The 19,618-nt window shown below is 42.9% G+C and overlaps 1 protein-coding gene across 2 annotated transcripts in view; it reads left to right on the plus strand.

The window, feature by feature from the left end:
• Nucleotides 1–19,618, plus strand: part of epha7 (eph receptor A7) — a 205,492-nt gene that overhangs the window by 120,933 nt on the left and 64,941 nt on the right. For both annotated transcript variants that reach the window (XM_061927748.2, XM_061927749.1), the window contains exons 6-7: nucleotides 7,422–7,546; nucleotides 15,891–16,059. In XM_061927748.2, the coding sequence (XP_061783732.2) occupies nucleotides 7,422–7,546; nucleotides 15,891–16,059 (294 nt within the window). The remainder of the gene's footprint in view (nucleotides 1–7,421; nucleotides 7,547–15,890; nucleotides 16,060–19,618) is intronic.

Genomic DNA, 19,618 nt, shown 5'->3' on the forward strand with positions numbered 1-19,618 from the left:
GGCGGTCTTCCTGTCCGGTTGCATGGAGTCTCTGGGCCCCCCGGGCGGGGCGTCCCACTTTTCTGCCCGTGTGGGGTGTGGTCTCTCGCTGACTTGGGGGCTGGCTGTCCCCTGCTTCTCCCGTGCCTTGTCCTCTACCGCAGTGATTTTCAACCTTTTTTGAGCCGCGGCACACTTTTTACATTTACAAAATCCTGCGGCACACCACCAACCAAAATGACACTCTTAACACAGTATATAATACATATAGTTAATAATATAGTTTCTAAATGTATTTATACTCACCTAGTGTGAAACTTGGGCCTGAGCATCTAATTTACAATGGCTTTACAAGCTCGCAGTATTGTTTCTGCCACAGTGTGGGACTTTTTTGATTTAGCTACAAGTTCAGCAACAAGGTAGCTAGCTTTGAGGGCTCTCTCGTTTAGCTTTGTGGTTTTTCTCAGAAAAGTTGCCTGTTTCTCATTGTTTGTACGTAAGCGTACAAAATAGTCCATCGGCTTGTTTTGGACGGAAGGGTGTTTCGTTTGGAGATGGCGTTTAAGCTTGCTTGGCAAAATGGCGCTATTGGATAGCTCCTTTCTTTTACCATGAATTGATTAACGTGGACCCCGACTTAAACAAGTTGAAAAACTTATTGGGGTGTTACCATTTAGTAGTCAATTGTACGGAATATGTACTGTACTGTGAAATCTACTAATAAAAGTCTAAATCAATCAATCAAAAACTCACCACACACCAAGCACTGCGGAGTCGGTGCTGTCGCATCCCCAGTGAAAGTAAATCCAAATGAAAGGTAGCTTTCGCTGTATTGCCTCAAGCTCACCGTCTAGTCTTTTTTATTTTGTCGACCACTCATACTGGGGCCTTCATCTGGGTCAGAATTTTGTCCAGGACCCTGTTCGGCATTTGCATTTCCCCTTCTCAAAAACTTCTCCATCACTGTCACTTGCTCGCCTCCTCTTGCTGCGATCCCAAACTGCCAGTGTCACGTGTCGCGCAGCGCTAACTCGATTGTCTTTACAGGTATTTATCGCCCTGTGCTGACACCTACTGAAATAGAAGAGTATTACATTATCTGTCGCACTTTATTATAGCACAGACACCCGACAATGGTTAATTAGGAGATATTACACACTAGTGTGCCGCGGCACACTGGTTGAAAATCACTGCTCTACCGGGAGCGTCTGTCTGCGGCCTGCTGCTGGCTCTTCCGGGCGGCACGGTGGGCCGGGCTCTGGGGTTCCTGTCGCTGGCCGGCCTGGCAGCGTGGAGCCGGTGGTCCCTGGTTCCCTGGGCGCCACACCTGCTGTTTGTGGGTTGGGCTCTCTGGGTGGCTGGGGCTGTACTCTGGCTCCCACACACACTGGGAGTCAAATATATTGTACATACAAATACACATATACTCACATACACACCGTTATTCATACATACATACATACATAGGTACCTACGCTCCCACATACATACACAAATACAGTACATAGCTACATACTCAAAGTTCATACATCCACACGCACATTCACTGTACAAACATACATACACACATATATGTACATATACATTCACTGTACAAACATACATGTACACATACTGTACATATACATTCACTGTAAAAAACATACATAAATGATAAATGATAAATGTGTTGTACTTGTATAGCGCTTTTCTACCTTCAAGGTACTCAAAGCGCGTGTGTACACATACTGTACATATACATTCACTGTACAAACATACATGTACACATACTGTACATATACATTCACTGTACAAACATACATATACACATACTGTACATATACTGTACATTCACTGTACAAACATACATATACACATTCTGTACATATACAAGTACATATGCATACATACACTCATGCACATAATCCCGTTTCATCAAACATATATTAACGTTGTTGCTCTAGGGCAGGGGTCGGCAACCCGCGGCTCTAGAGCCGCATGCGGCTCTTTAGCGCCGCCCTAGTGGCTCTCTGGAGCTTTTTCAAAAATGTATGAAACATGGAAAAAGATGAGGGGGAAAAATATATCTTTTGTTTTAATATGGTTTCTGTAGGAGGACAAACATTGCACAAACCTCCCTAATTGTTATAAAGCACACTGTTTGTATTAAACATGCCTCACTGATTCGAGTATTTGGCGAGCGCCGTTTTGTCCTACTAATTTTGGCGGTCCTTGAACTCACCGTAGTTTGTTTACATGCATAACTTTCTCCGACTTTCTAGGACGTGTTTTATGCCACTTCTTTTTCTGTCTCATTTTGTCCACCAAACTTTTAAGGTTGTGTATGAATGCACAAAGGTGAGTTTTGTTGATGTTATTGACTTGTGTGGAGTGCTAATCAGACATATTTGGTCACTGCATGACTGCAAGCTTATCGATGCTAACATGCTATTTAGGCTAGCTATATGTACATATTTAGGAATGTCCAATAATGGCTTTTTGCCGATATCCGATATTCCGATATTGTCCGACTCTTATATACCGATACCGGTATCAACCGATACCGGTATATACAGTCGTGGAATTAACACATTTTGACAACCAGGTATGGTGAAGATAAGGTCCTTTAAAAAATAATAATAATAAAATAAGAGAAATAAATGAAGAACATTTTCTTGAATAAAAAAGAAAGTAAAACAATATAAAAACAGTTACATAGAAACTAGTAATTAATGAAAATGAGCAAAATTAACTGTTAAAGGTTAGTACTATTAGTGGACCAGCAGCACACACAATCATGTGTCCTTTGGACTGTATCCCTTGCAGACTGTATTGATATATATTGATATATAATGTAGGAGCCAGAATATTAATAACAGAAAGAAACAACCCTTTTGTGTGAATGAGTGTAAATGGGGGAGGGAGTTTTTTTGGGTTGGTGCACTAATTGTAAGTGTATCTTGTGTTTTTTATGTTGATTTAATAAAAACAGAATAAATTTAAAAAAACGGTAAAAAAAACGATACCGATAATTTTCTATATTACATTTTAAAGCATTTCTATAAATATTGCATCATTATGCCTCATTTGTAGCTATATTTGAGGTAATTTATTCCATCCATCCATCCATCTTCTTCCGCTTATCCGAGGTCGGGTCGCGGGGGCAGCAGCCTAAGCAGGGAAGCCCAGACTTCCCTCTCCCCAGCCACTTCGTCCAGCTTTTCCTGTGGGACCCCGAGGCGTTCCCAGGCCAGCCGGGAGACATAGTCTTCCCAACGTGTCCTGGGTCTTCCCCGCGGCCTCCTACCGGTCGGACGTGCCCTAAACACCTCCCTAGGGAGGCGTTCGGGTGGCATCCTGACCAGATGCCCGAACCACCTCATCTGGCTCCTCTCGATGTGGAGGAGCAGCGGCTTTACTTTGAGCTCCTCCCGGATGTCAGAGCTTCTCACCCTATCTCTAAGGGAGAGCCCCGCCACCCTGCGGAGGAAACTCCTTTCGGCCGCTTGTACCCGTGATCTTGTCCTTTCGGTCATGACCCAAAGCTCATGACCATAGGTGAGGATGGGAACGTAGATCGACCGGTAAATTGAGAGCTTTGCCTTCCGGCTCAGCTCCTTCTTCACCACAACGGATCGATACAGCGTCCGCATTACTGAAGACGCCGCACCGATCCGCCTGTCGATCTCACGATCCACTCTTCCCTCACTCGTGAACAAGACTCCGAGGTACTTGAACTCCTCCACTTGGGGAAAGATCTCCTCCCCAACCCGGAGATGGCACTCCACCCTTTTCCGGGCGAGAACCATGGACTCGGACTTGGAGGTGCTGATTCTCATCCCAGTCGCTTCACACTCAGCTGCGAACCGATCCAGTGAGAGCTGAAGATCCTGGCCAGATGAAGCCATCAGGACCACATCATCTGCAAAAAGCAGAGACCTAATCCTGCAGCCACCAAACCAGATCCCCTCAACGCCTTGACTGCGCCTAGAAATTCTGTCCATAAAAGTTATGAACAGAATCGGTGACAAAGGGCAGCCTTGGCGGAGTCCAACCCTCACTGGAAACGTGTCCGACTTACTGCCGGCAATGCGGACCAAGCTCTGGCACTGATCATACAGGGAGCGGACTGCCACAATCAGACAGTCCGATACCCCATACTCTCTGAGCACTCCCCACAGGACTTCCCGAGGGACACGGTCAAATGCCTTCTCCAAGTCCACAAAACACATGTAGACTGGTTGGGCACACTCTCATGCACCCTTAAGGACCCTGCCGAGAGTATAAAGCTGGTCCACAGTTCCACGACCAGGACGAAAACCACACTGTTCCTCCTGAATCCGAGGTTCGACTATCCGGCGTAGCCTCCTCTCCAGTACACCTGAATAGACCTTACCGGGAAGGCTGAGGAGTGTGATCCCACGATAGTTAGAACACACCCTCCGGTTCCCTTTCTTAAAGAGAGGAACCACCACCCCGGTCTGCCAATCCAGTGGTACCGCCCCCGATGTCCACGCGATGCTGCAGAGTCTTGTCAACCAAGACAGCCCCACAGCATCCAGAGCCTTAAGGAACTCCGGGCCAAGTGCACATATGGACACCCTTATGTTTGAACATGGTGTTCGTTATGGACAATCTGTGACGGGCACAAAAGTCCAATAACAAAACACCGCTCGGGTTCAGATCCGGGCAGCCATTCTTCCCAATCACGCCTCTCCAGGTTTCACTGTCGCAGCCAACATGAGCATTGAAGTCCCCCAGTAGAACGAGGGAATCACCCGGGAGAGCACTCTCAAGTACTCCCTCGAGTGAATCCAAAAAGGGTGGGTACTCTGAGCTGCGGTTTGGCGCGTAAGCGCAAACCACAGTCAGGACCCGTTCCCCCACCCGAAGGCGGAGGGAAGCTACCCTCTCGTCCACCGGGTTGAACTCCAATGTGCAGGCTCTGAGCCAGGGGGCAACAAGAATTGCCACCCCAGCCCGTCGCCTCTCACTGCCGGCAACGCCAGAGTGGAAGAGAGTCCAGCCCCTCTCGAGAGAACTGGTTCCAGAGCCCTTGCTGTGCGTCGAAGTGAGTCCAACTATATCTAGCCGGAACTTCTCCACCTCGCGCACTAGCTCAGGCTCCTTCCCCCCCAGTGAGGTGACGTTCCACGTCCCAAGAGCTAGCTTCTGTAGCCGAGGATCGGACCGCCAAGTGCCCTGCCCTCGGCTGCCGCCCAGCTCACATCGCACCCGAGCCCATTGGAGGGGGGACCCACGTTGCCTCTTCGGGCTGTGCCCGGCCGGGCCCCATGGGGACAGGCCCGGCCACCAGGCGCTCCACCTCCGGGCCTGGCTCCAGAGGGGGGCCCCGGTGACCCGCGTCCGGGCAAGGGAAATCTGGGTTCCTTGTTCGTTTTCTTCATAGAGGTCTTCGAGCTGCTCTTTGTCTGATCCCTCACCTAGGACCAGTTTGTCTTGGAAGACCCTACCAGGGGGCATAAAGCCCCCGGACAACATAGCTCCTAGGATCATTGTGACACGCAAACTCCTCTACCACGTTAAGGTGGCAGCTCAGAGAAGTCCTCTTAATTCAGTTTATATCTCATGACACACTATATGTATGTAAAATGGCTTTTAATTTTTTGCGGCTCCAGACAGATTTATTTTTGTATTTTTGGTCCAATATGGCTCCTTCAACATTTTGTGTTGCCGACCTCTGCTCTAGGGTAAACTGGGTATAACACATGGCACACTCACAAAGCTTAACCTATTGTTACTATAACAATCTACAAGGTTAATATAAGTTGCTTCTCTTTCTTCCCCTCCATTTTTCTGCATTCTTTTGTATCTCTACTTATTGTTACGTATATGTATTGTTGCATTTGAGCCGAGTGTGAAGCGACTGGGATGGGAATCAGCACCTCCAAGTCCGAGTCCATGGTTCCCGCCCGGAAAAGGGTGGAGTGCCATCTCCGGGTTGGGGAGGAGATCTTGCCCCAAGTGGAGGAGTTCAAGTACCTCGGAGTCTTGTTCACGAGTGGGGGAAGAGTGGATCGTGAGATCGACAAGCGGATCGGTGCGGCGTCTTCAGTAATGCGGACACTGTATCGATCCGTTGTAGTGAAGAAGGAGCTGAGCCGGAAGGCAAAGCTCTCGATTTACCGGTCGATCTACGTTCCCATCCTCACCTATGGTCATGAGCTTTGGGTCATGACCGAAAGGACAAGATCACGGGTACAAGCGGCCGAAATGAGTTTCCTCCGCCGAGTGGCGGGGCTCTCCCTTAGAGATAAGGTGAGAAGCTCTGTCATTCGGGGGGAGCTCAAAGTAAAGCCACTGCTCCTCCACATCGAGAGGAGCCAGATGAGGTGGTTCGGGCATCTGGTCAGGATGCCACCCGAACGCCTCCCTAGGAAGGTGTTTCGGGCACGTCCGACCGGTAGGAGGCCACGGGGAAGACCCAGGACACGCTGGGAAGACTATCTCTCCCGGCTGGCCTGGGAATGCCTCGGGATCCCCCGGGAGGAGCTGGACGAAGTGGCTGGGGAGAAGGAAGTCTGGGCTTCCCTGCTTAAGCTGCTGCCCCCGCGACCCGACCTCGGATAAGCGGAAGAAGATGGATGGATGGATGGATGGCATTTGAACAACTGTATTGTTGATACTTGAGGTAAATTATTGGTATTGTTCATTATCAATATCGCTATTTCTATTGGTATCTGTATTGCTGTAGTGTAGTCATTTCTGTATTATTATTTGTTTCGCTAACTGCTTTTTTGCTATTACTTTTACTATCATATTTGTACATGTCGTATTTGCTGATGTTGCTCTATTGTTGTTGTTGTTATTGTTGTGTTTGCTGTTGTTGTCTTTGTCTCTCTGTCTTATCCCCCTTTTCTCCCCACAATTTCCCCCTCTGTCTTCCTTTTTTTCTCTTTCTATCCCCTCCTGCACCACATGATAATATAAATACATGTAATAAAGTCAAATACAAATAAGGCAACAAGAGAAGTATCCTACACTTCTCTTTTGTAAAGTCAATCTGAACAGCCGATATGGGCATCTACATCAACTATATGATTTACCTGTGAAGCTGGACAAAAAAGAAAAAGGAATTGGATGGCACTTCAAGTTCATATGTGAGTCAAGGCAGGTGGCCAAATACTTTTGGCAATATAGTGTATGTTGAACATTACAAAATGAGCATACAGTGTATTGCGCTTTCAAAAAAAAGTGTTGTAAAATCATTGAGGAACTGATAACATTTGACAAAACTTCAAAATTTTGCACATACTTTTTGTTTTCTAAAACCATGAAATAAACAGTATTGCAATCCCGTCTTGAAAAAATAACTGTTAAAAAGCATTAAGGACCCAAAATTAAGGAGAAGATGAGTGTATGTAACATTCTGACAGGAAATGTTCAGCATGTAGAAACAATGAAGGTGTTTTTATTGACCCACATGTTCTTTTTCTCTACAGCTCCATCCCAGATCAGTGAAGTCATCAAGGAGAAAGTGCACCAGCGTAGCATCCAGCTCTCCTGGCAGGAGCCCCAGCAATCCAATGGGGTCATCACAGAATATGAAATCAAATATTATGAAAAAGTAAGACACTTTGTCTCTTTCTGTTACTTATTAGCCTCCTTAGAGTGGGATTCACATGAAGTTCACATGTACTGTCAAGTCACTTCAGGACTGAGGCTAAAATGGGAGGATGTGGTGCAATGTTAAAAGTAAAGCCTGGTGTATACTCATCATGTAGCTTGCATAGGCGACACCGTCGTCCCCTCTCCCCCTGCGTAGCCTCCCGTGTAGCCTCCGTGCACCTCCAAAAAAATCCTAGGTTCGCGTCACCGACGACGCAGAACGCAGAGCTGCGATTGATCAGTTTTTTACCAAAGAGGGTCCTGAAGACAGACGAGCAGAATTTGTGCTTAAAATGCACAAATGATCGTATGAAATAAAACAACAATGATTAAACATTTCCCAGAAAACTGATAGTGTTGATATCTTGTTGCGCTCTAAAAATAATAACTGAATGTGTCGTTTTTCAGTGTGTTGTGTTGTTGTTGTGTCCAGAATATGTCACAAAATACGGCACTCTTAACTTCTATTGACAATCTTGTAGGGTTGTCCCAATACCAACATTTTAGGACCGGTAGCGGTACCAAAATGTATTTCGATACTTTTGAGTACTTTTCTAAATAAAAAGGACCACAAAAAATGGCATTATTGGCATTATTTTAACAAAAAATCTTACGGTACATTAAACATATGTTTCTTATTGCAATCGAAGAACAAGTTTGTCCTTAAATAAAATAGTGAACATACTAGACAACTTGTCTTTTAGTAGTAATTAAGCAAACAAAGTCTCCTAATTTGTCTGCTGATGTATGCAGTAACATATTGTGTCATTTTCCATTCTATTTTGTCAAAATTATGATGGACAAGCTCTAAAAATGATTTATTAATCCACTTGTTCAATTGCTGTTAGTATCTGGTTATTTTCCGTTTCAACATGTTCTATCTACACTTCTGTTCAAATGTAATAATCACTTATTCTTCTGTTGTTTGGATACTTTTTATTAGTTTTGGATGATACCACAAATTTAGGTATCGATCCGATACCAAGTAGTTACAGGATCATACATTGGTTATATTCAAAGTCCTCATGTGTCCAGGGACATATTTCATGAGTTTATAAACATAATGTGAATTTCAAAAAAGGAAAAAAGATTTTGTGACAATAAAAAATATTGATGTAATAATAGTAGTATTGTACTTGGTATCATTACAGTGGATGTTAGGTGTAGATCCACCATTGGCATTTGTTTACATTTAGGGGTGCTAGCTTGCTGTTAGCAGTTAGCTATCGTATCCTGCTACTGTGTGTAGTGAAGCATGTTTGGCTATTCCTCGTCCTGCAGGGATGATACTTGTAAGAAACTCACTTTATTTGTCGCCATGGAGGCCAGGATTAGTGATTTAGAAGTAGCTAAAACACTGCCAACAGCAGATGGATGTTTGCCGCTAGCTAGCTAGCCATGTCTTAAAGCACCTCTTCCTGAGGGCGTTTCAGTGTTATAGATTCACCTTTATCATCAGTTTTTAGGCCAAAATGCGTCAGTTCTCCCTCTTCTGTTTACACACAGTGTCTGCTTGTAAGTACTCCATGATTGTGTGCTGCCGAACATGCTCCTCTGCTCGTAAAACCAGCAATGTCACGACGTGACGACGCGCCGTCATCCCTGGGAACCGGTCATTTTCAAACAGAGTATAGTACCGTTTTTTATTCATTAGTACTACGATACTATACCAGTACCAGTATACCGTACAACCCTACAATATTGTGCTAACAGGTTCAGTTCTGACACATATTCTCTCTCATGCACACACGTTTCTTTTCTCTTTCACACAACACTTCTCATTCTCCGTCAATAATCCTTGTCTTGGCAGGCACGATATATTTACAGAAACGTGAACTCTGAACATGACCATACGAATTAACACCAACATGTCGTTTACTTAAGTAGTTATTTACCAGGTTTTTTTCACATGATAGCTCTCTAGTCCCATGTCTCAAACGGCCGAATAGTGTTGCAGATAATAATAGGTCCTCTGCCGCGACTCGTTCAGAACTTTCAGCGTCTATCTTCACAAAGGTATTTCCCCTGGTTTATAAGGCCATGTCCACACGAACACAGATAATTAATAAACACATCCTTATCTCTGCGTTTCAGCTCTTGTCCACACGCAGACGCATACTTTTGGCCTTAAAAACTCAGACTTTTGCGAAAGCTGGCCAAAGTGTAGAGTTCCAGAACTCTCCGCTCAGCAAAGCGTGTACAAACTGAGACTTGTGATGCTGTCACGGTTGTGCGCTGTCATTTCCAAAGCTCAGCAAAACTGCCTTGCTGCCTTTAAAAACACCATAAGAGGATTTACTGTATGTTAGTGTTTCAATTTTCACTCAACATTGACAAAAAAGACGCATCAAAATAGGCTTTGCGACACTTCAGTCAGCTGTTTTGGACACGACCTCCAGCTGATGAAACAACTTTGACAAGCAAGACTTTTTGCTTTGTGTCATAAGAAAGGTGCAACATTATCTCATGTTTTTAGCCCTTTTTTTTCACCTGATCATGAAGTTAACTTACGTGTGATACTTCCATTTGTGTAGAAGAAGCCGGGCCCGACCGTGCACGCGCATGCAACGCGCCCGAACCACAAAAAAAAGAATGATGTCTCCTTCCTTCTTATTAATGTTAAAGTCAATGTACAAAACCCAAAACCAGTGAAGTTGGCACGTTGTCCATCCATCCATTTTCTACCGCTTGTCCCTTTTGGGGTCGCGGGGGGGTCCTGGAGCCTATCTCAGCTGCATTCGGGCGGAAGGCACGTTGTGTAAATCATAAAATAAACAAAATACAATGATTTGCAAATCCTTTACAACCTATATTCAATTGAATAGACTGCAAAGACAAGATATTCAACGTTTGAACTGTAAAACGTTATTTTTTGCAAATATTAGCTCATTTGGAATTTGATGCCTGCAACATGTTTCAAAAAAGCTGGCACAAGAGGCAAAAAAGACTGATAAAGTTGAGGAATGCTCATCAAAGACGTATTAGGAACATCCCACAGATGAACAGGCTAATTGGGAACAGGTGGGTGCCATGATTGGGTATAAAAGCAGCTTTCATGAAATGCTCAGTCATTCACAAACAAGGATAGGGTGAGGGTCACCACTTTGTGAACAAATGCGTGAGATTTTTTTTTTAAGAACATTTCTCAACCAGCTATTGTAAGAAATTTAGGGATTTCACAATCTATGGTTCGTAATATCATCAAAAGGTTCCGAGAATCTGGAGAAATCACTGCACGTAAGCAGCAAGGCTGAAAACCAACATTGAATGCCGGTGACCTTTGATCCCTCAGGCGGTACTGCATCAAAAAGCGACATCAGTGTGTAAAGGATATCACCACATGGGCTCAGGAACACTTCAGAAAACCACTGACAGTAACTACAGTTTGTCGCTACATCTGTAAGTGCAAATTAAAACTCTACTATGCAAAGCAAAAGCCATTTATCAACAACACCCAGAACCGGCTTTGGTTGGCCCGAGCTCATTTAAGATGGACTGATGCAAAATGTAAAAGTGTTCTGTGGTCTGAGGAGTCCACATTTCAAATTGTTTATGGAAACTGTGGATGTTGTGTCCTCCGGAACAAATATGAAAAGAACCATCCGTATTGTTATATATAAGGTTGAAAAGCGAGCATCTGTGATGGTATGGGGGTGTATTAGTGCCCAAGGCATAGGTAACTTACACATCTATGAAGGCACCATTAATGCTGAACGGTACATACAGGTTTTGGAGCAACATATGTTGCCATCCAAGCAACGTTATCATGGACGCCCCTGCTTATTTCAGCAAGACAATGTCAAGCCAGGTGTTACAACAGCGTGGCTTCATAGTAAAAGAGTGCGGGTACTAGACTGGCCTGCCTGTAGTCCAGACCTGTCTCCCATTGAAAATGTGTGTCGCAATATGAAGCCTAAAATAGCACAACGGAGACCCCGGACTGTTGAACAACTTAAGCTGTACATCAAGCAAGAATGGGAAAGAATTCCACCTAAAAAGCTTTAAAAATTGGTCTCCTCAATTCCCAAACGTTTACTGAGTGTTGTTAAAAGGAAAGGCCATGTAACACAGTGGTAAACATGCCCCTGTGCCAACTTTTTTGCCATGTGTTGCTGCCATTAAATCCTAAGTTAATGATTATTTGCAAAAAAAAATAAAAAAATTCTCAGTTCGAACATTAAATATCTTGTCTTTGCAGTCTATTCAATTGAATATAAGTTGAAAAGGATTTGCAAATCATTGTATTCTGTTTTTATTTACGATTTACACAACATGCCAACATCACTGGTTTTGGGTTTTGTAAATTAACACCGTTTATGTTTTTATAGTATATGTTTTAGTTGATCTTTTTTATTTTTGTCCATCCAATTTATATTACAATCTCCCAATAAAATGGTTTTATTTTTTCGGTTAAATTGTTTCAGCATTTCATCAAAATCACAACAAAAGGATGCACCATGAGAGGTTGGATTATATAAAACTATAATGTTAAATTTCATTGTGGATGATAGAACAACATTTAAAACAAGACATTCAACCCCGAATGTATCAGCTTGAATAATACAGCATTTAAATCTCTCTCTGATATAAAGGAGAACTCCACCTCCTTTTCCATTTTGACCATTTTTTCTGTGACATGTGTAACCAGGAACATTGATCATGCTGGTTCATAGCTATAAAGTCCAAATTTGAGTAGCTAGTTTCATTAAAACTTTGACAAAAGACTTTGAATGTTAAGACGGCCTCCAAATATGCCTTTTGGTTTGGCCTTTAAGTCCCATACCACATTTGAATGATTTGTTGGCTGCATATTTTGCTCTTGTTAACTTTGCTGCATGTTCATGGCTCATGGGTGGCATCAGATTCAGCTTAATTGTGAAATCTCCATGTTGCTCAGGGCCAGTGGGAGTCCTCACCAGGGCAATGCCAGAAGTACCCACATGATGGTGCTGTTGAAGAGCCTTCATTTGCAACTCAGCTAAATTGTTGTTGATATTCTTCATGGTACCTGTATTAAGTTGTATATCACCGCTCAAAAGTCAAAGGAGAAGGATTGTCCATACATAGCCCTTCTTCCTACACTCATGAACTTTAGGGCTAAAATTCTGGTTGTTGAATCCATTTGTCACAAACAACACATGATAACCAAATCCAAAAGCGTGCAAAGTTGGTTTCACAATCATTGACTTGAAGTACAACAGCTTTTTCATATTGTCATGGATATTATTTGGACAGAATTTCTAGGCGCAGTCAAGGCGTTGAGGGGATCCGGTTTGGTGGCTGCAGGATTAGGTCTCTGCTTTTTGCAGATGATGTGGTCCTGATGGCTTCATCTGGCCAGGATCTTCAGCTCTCACTGGATCGGTTCGCAGCTGAGTGTGAAGCGACTGGGATGAGAATCAGCACCTCCAAGTCCGAGTCCATGGTTCTCGCCCGGAAAAGGGTGGAGTGCCATCTCCGGGTTGGGGAGGAGACCCTGCCCCAAGTGGAGGAGTTCAAGTACCTAGGAGTCTTGTTCACGAGTGAGGGAAAAGTGGATCGTGAGATCGACAGGCGGATCGGTGCGGCATCTTCAGTAATGCGGACGCTGTATCGATCCGTTGTGGTGAAGAAAGAGCTGAGCCGGAAGGCAAAGCTCTCAATTTACCGGTCGATCTACGTTCTCATCCTCACCTATGGTCATGAGCTTTGGGTTATGACCGAAAGGACAAGATCACGGGTACAGGCGGCCGAAATGAGTTTCCTCCACCGGGTGGCGGGGCTCTCCCTTAGAGATAGGGTGAGAAGCTCTGCCATCTGGGGGGAGCTCAAAGTAAAGCCACTGCTCCTCCACATCGAGAGGAGCCAGATGAGGTGGTTCGGGCATCTGGTCAGGATGCCACCCGAACGCCTCCCTCGGGAGGTGTTTAGGGCACGTCCGACCGGTAGGAGGCCACGGGGAAGACCCAGGACACGTTGGGAAGACTATGTCTCCCGGCTGGCCTGGGAACGCCTCGGGATCCCCCGGGAGGAGCTGGACGAAGTGGCTGGGGAGAGGAAAGTCTGGGCTTCCCTGCTTAGGCTGCTGCCCCCGTGACCTGACCTCGGATAAGCGGAAGAAGATGGATGGATGGATGGATTATTTTAACATTCTTGGCTGGCATTAGACTCATTCTGCTTCAGTATCGTTCAGACCAGCAGTGACACACTCCTACTATTTCGGCAAGTTGACGACACGCTCAGTCATGTTTTTGATGATTCCATCCATCTTCTTCTGCTTATCTGAAGACGGGTCTCGGGGGCAGCAGCTTAAGCAGAGAAACCTTCCCTCTCCCCAGGCCCAGGGAGGCGTTTAGGGGCATTCTGTCCAGATGCCCCAATCACCTCATCTCCTAAAATGGGGAACTCTTAGGTTAGGTGCCGCTAAAGCTCAAAAAGTTATGGGATGATTTCCATCTGTCTTTCAGGAAATGTTCAAAATGGGATCAGGAACAAGTCATTACATATTGGGACTGACCCGAATCATTTCTGCTGTGTTACCTTACGTTTATGCTAAGAGTTTCAACTTCTGTGTTTGTGTATGCTTGCCTCCACTGGCAGAGACATCCATCAATCCATCCATTTTCTACCGCTTATTCCCTTTGGGGTGGCGGGGGGCGCTGGAGCCTATCTCAGCTACAATCGGGCGGAAGGCGGGGTACACCCTGGACAAGTCGCCACCTCATCGCAGGGCCAACACAGATAGACATTCAACATTCACACTCACATTCACACACGAGGGCCAATTTAGTGTTGCCAATCAACCTATCCCCAGGTGCATGTCTTTGGAGGTGGGAGGAAGCCGGAGTACCCGGAGGGAACCCACGCAGTCACGGGGAGAACATGCAGACTCCACACAGAAAGATCCCGAGCCTGGGATTGAACCCCAGACTACTCAGGACCTTCGTATTGTGAGGCAGATGCACTAACCCCTCCTGGCAGAGACAGTTCAATAAATTATTAGCAGATTTTTAATTAAGATTTGTATTGCTTTTTTTATACACTGGTAAAATACAATCGTGGTGAAAAGTTTACATACACTTGTAAAGAACATAATGTCATGGCTGTCTTGAGTTTCCAATAATTTCTACAACTCGTATTGTTTTTGTGATAGAGTGATTGGAGCACATACTTGTTTGTCACAAAAAACATTCATGAAGTTTGGTTCTTTTATGAATTTATTATGGGTCTACTGAAAATGTGACCAAATCTGCTGGGTCAAAAGTATACATACAGCAATGTTAATATTTGGTTACATGTCCCTTGGCAAGTTTAACTGCAATACGGCGCTTTTGGTAGCCATCCACAAGCTTCTGGTAGAATTTTTGACCACCGAACTTTCCTCCAGAAGGTCTTATCTTTGTATATGTGATGTCAGATGAAACAAAAATTGAGCTGTTTGGCCGCAATACCCAGCAATATGTATGAAGGTAAAAGGTGTGGCCTTTAATCCCAGGAACACTCTTCCTACCGTCAAGCAAGGTGGTGGTAGTATTATGCTCTGGGCCTGTTTTGCTGACAATGGAACTGGTGCTTTACAGAGAGTAAATAGGACAATGAAAAAGGAGGATTACCTCCAAATTCTTCGGGACAACTTAAAATCATCAGCCTGGAGGTAGGCTCTGGGCGCAGTTGGGTGTTTCAACAGGACAATGACCCCAAACACACGTCAAAAGTGGTAAAGGAATGGCTGGATCAGGCTGGAATGAAGGTTTTAGAATGGCCTTCCCAAAGTCCTGACTTAAACGTGTGGACAATGCTGAAGAAACAAGTCCATGTCAGAAAACCAACAAATTTAGCTAAACTGCACCAATTTTGTCAAGAGGAGTGGTCAAAAATTCAACCAGAAGCTTGCCAGAAGCTTTTGGATGGCTACCAAAAGCGCCTTATTGCAGTGAAACTTGCCAAGGGACATATATTATATTATATTAACATTGCTGTATGTATACTTTTGACCCATCAGATTTGGTCACATTTTCAGCAGACCCTTAATAAATTCATAAAAGAACCAAACTTAATGAATGTTTTTTGTGACCAACAAGTATGTGCTCCAATCACTCTATCACAAAAAAATAAGAGTTGTAGAAATTATTTGAAACTCAAGACAGCCATGACATTATGTTCTTTACAAGTGTATGTCAACTTTTGACCACGACTGTATATATAGGTATATGTTGTTTAATATGGTGAAAATAATCTATTATAAGCAATGTTTCTTTTTTTTTCAACCAAAATACAAAATATTCCATTTGGGGTCATTTAATTGATATAACTTTTTACTGCAGGATCTGAAGGACCGGACCTACTCCACAGTGAGGGCCAGATCCACATCAGCGACAGTGAACCATCTGAAACCTAGCACAGCTTATGTTTTCCAGATACGGGCCTTTACCCAGGCAGGATATGGAACATTTAGCCCCAGAGTGGAGATAATGACCAAGGAAGAGGCAACTGGTAAGTACATATTCCACATTACAATTGTTTGTGGTTAGATTACTTAAGCTTCCATTACCCAATTGTGTCCCTTACATTAAACATAAAAAATGTTGTCCAGTGTTTTTTAAAAACTGTTTTGTCAATATTCGAATAGGGAAATTACCTTTGACATCATCATAAAAACAATGAAAAGACATTTGAACCAATTTCACAAGTAATAGTTGAAGTCCAATGATTAGATATACATTTTTTTTTAGCAGTGAAGGGTACCAACATTACGGACCTGTGTTCAACTAATTGTCAGCATTTTTGGGAGGGGTACCAACCTACCAACCAGGGTCGTATGTGGCAATAAAGAGTGAATCTGAACAAAAACATATACTTAAAAACGTCAGCTAAAAGCTCAACCAAACATCCTTGGACAAAACAATTCAAACCATGTAAACACAAGCAAGCATCAAGCATGCCAAGAATAATTCAAAGAAACAAAACACAAATGCGACAAACTTGGCACTTACACTTAACCCAGGCAATTTTTTTAACGGCCTGCAGCACAATTGCTAGCGTTTTAATATTAACATGCAAACTATTTTGCTAATTTTGCAGGTTTACATCTCAGAGTCAAATATTTTGTTACTTCACGAATGATTACTTTCATTCTAGCAATTTAAACACATTTTTCAGGTACACACCTCAGAATATTATATTTTGGTATTGATGCACGTTACAGTTAGCATTTAAACATGCTAACATTAGCTAATTTAACAAGTATGCAGCTCAGTGTCATATATTTTGGTGTTTCACTAATGCTAACTATAAGCATGGAATTATTAGCACTGTTAGCATGCTAGCTTTTTTTTAGCTAATTCTTGTCATATTTTTTTGTTACTTGTTGCTAACTGGCTAACTGCGTGCTATCTGTTCCAAATCCCAACTATTTCAGTTGGGATTTGGCTTTTCAGCATTCACGCAACATTTTTACAGAAATTGCATGTTCTAGTTCTTTGAAAAAAATATCTATATTGCACTGGTTTTAAAAAGTGAAAACTACCAAAATGGCCACAGCATCCTTTGATCTGTCAATCTGTGGCCCACTTTGGAAAAAGTTTGGGCACCGGGCCCTGACTTAGCCCTTCCAATGGTATCATTCCTCTACCGCTAAAAGTTACTGAACAAGCAGTTGTATCTACTCTTAAAGATACAGTTGCTACATTTCCATATATCCAGTAAGCTTCAAAGTCTCCCCCTTTAGTTTGATACAAAGATCATCTATGCACACCTTGTGGATGCAGAGAAAAAGTGTCATTTATTTTGGGATATGTCTTTTTCTAACAATCCTCTCAAGCCCAGGGTTGAAGAAGTTAAATCATTTTTCAAATGTCAGGATTTTTTAAGTTGCATTAGTGCCCAACAGCGGGAAAATGTGACAGTTGCATTAGTACGTTACGTAACACAGAGCTGGAGATTTATACCCACATGTTCACATATGGGTAACTAACTGATGCTCGGGGAAATGATCTGACTCAAAGAAAATAAATCTCAAATCATTTTGGCTTATCGTGACATAATATCACAGTGGAAAAGACAGAGCTATTAAGGAAAACCTACGGTTGGGGATGAGCATAAATCAATTTAGAAATAATCACTGGTTTTTGAGTATCCGTGTCACTGTATGTACATTAACATTTCTTTGAAGAATGGGACTGGTGAATTTTTTTAGAGTAATGTTATTCTTGAGAGACATAGAGATGCATCCCAAATATTCATATTCAAGTTCCCATTAATAAAGAAACTGTCTTAAATAATTATTCTAATTATTGTATTTTTCGGACCATAGGGCGCACCGGATTAAAAGGCGCACTGCCGATGAGCGGGTCTATTCAGGTCTTTTTTCATACAAAAGGCGCACCGGATTATAAGACGCATTAAAGGGGCCATTTTTTTTTTTTTTCTAAACTTAAAACACTTCCTTGTGGTCTACATAACATGTAATGGTGGTTCTTTGGTAAAAAAAAAATAGCATAGATTGTGCTATAGATTTACAGCTTTCTGGGCGTCTCTTCAGGATGCGCCATTTTGTGGGCGGTCTTATTTACGTGGCTCACCTTCGACAGCGTCTTCTCCCCGTCATCTTTGTTGTAGCGATGTAGCGTGCAAGGACGGGTGTGGAAGAAGTGTCAAAAGATGGAGCTAACTGTTTTAATGACATTCAGACTTTACTTAAATCAATAATGGTCCAGAATCTTCTCATTTGTGGCTCAATAATGCTACAACAACGCCGGAAATGTGTCCCGTGAAAAAACGTCCGACCAGAACCCTCTATTAACTAACGTTCCGTGGGTGAATTATGTAAACCCACTACAGTTTTTAGCGTTTTGAAAACTAGTCTAGTCTACTGACAGATGTAAGTAAAAACTTTACACTATTTATATTAGAAATTAATTTAATCTGCTCAGTGGCCTTGTGGTTAGAGTGCCCGCCCTGAGATCAGTAGGTCGTGAGTTCAAACCCTGTAATTTCACGACACCTCGTGTGTGTGTGACTATGAGTGGTACTTTAACAGTGGAGGATGAATGTCCCATAACAAGAAGATAGAGAAAAAGAAGAAGCTTATGACTAAGGTGTCGGCACGGACTACAATTGCGGACGCGCGCACATTTTCAGGACTTATGCAGATCCCAAATACACATCAACAGGTACCAGAAGGTAAGAAAAGTTGGTTTTGCATAATATTGTGAAACAAAATGCCAGATAATGTCTGCTAATAGGTGCTATTTTGCGGTCCTTATACACACACCATAATAATACTCTTGTCTATTGTCGGCGCATTAAACATACGCCGACAATCCATCAAGCGGTGCGGCTTCATAGCTACCGAAGTCGTACTAAAAACATTTTGACAGATTTTTGAGCACCGCGTGTAATATTCTATATTCTCAATGGAACATTTAAAGTTTTGGTGTTGTTTACTGCCATCAAATTGCAGTCTACATGTATCGCTTATGTATGACTGCCATCTACTGGTCACACTTATCATTACACCATGTATTTAATAAAATTGCTTAGAGGTCAGTAAGCAAAACCAAAATTATTCCGTATATTAGGCACTGTCGATTTTTGAGAAAATGAAAGGATTTTAAGTGCGCCTTATAGTCCGAAAAATACGGTACCATGAAACGAACATAAACAATTAATAGTTAGTTTTCCCTTCAGTTAATTATTCGTTTACAGTTTAAATGAGAGAGACAACTATTTTTCTTCCAGTAAACTTTGACACCCACACACGTTTTGTATATATTTATAGGTCTTAAGTTTCATATGTAGTGGATTTACTGATAGGATCGACATAGATGCATTGATTATTCACTGTATGAATATAAATATTTCTGATCTTAATTTACTTTTTTGTGGAATGCAATCTTCATCGAGTCATACCAAAGACTATAAAAATGGGACCCATTACCGGGTCAAATGCAGAGAACACATTTCACCACATCTAGTGTGTGTGTGAGACAATCATTGGTACTTTAACTAACTTTAATTTAACTTCATCAATCATCGGAACATACAATACACA

This window comes from Nerophis lumbriciformis, linkage group LG34 (assembly GCF_033978685.3).
Source record: "Nerophis lumbriciformis linkage group LG34, RoL_Nlum_v2.1, whole genome shotgun sequence".
NCBI classification, from domain to species: domain Eukaryota; kingdom Metazoa; phylum Chordata; class Actinopteri; order Syngnathiformes; family Syngnathidae; genus Nerophis; species Nerophis lumbriciformis.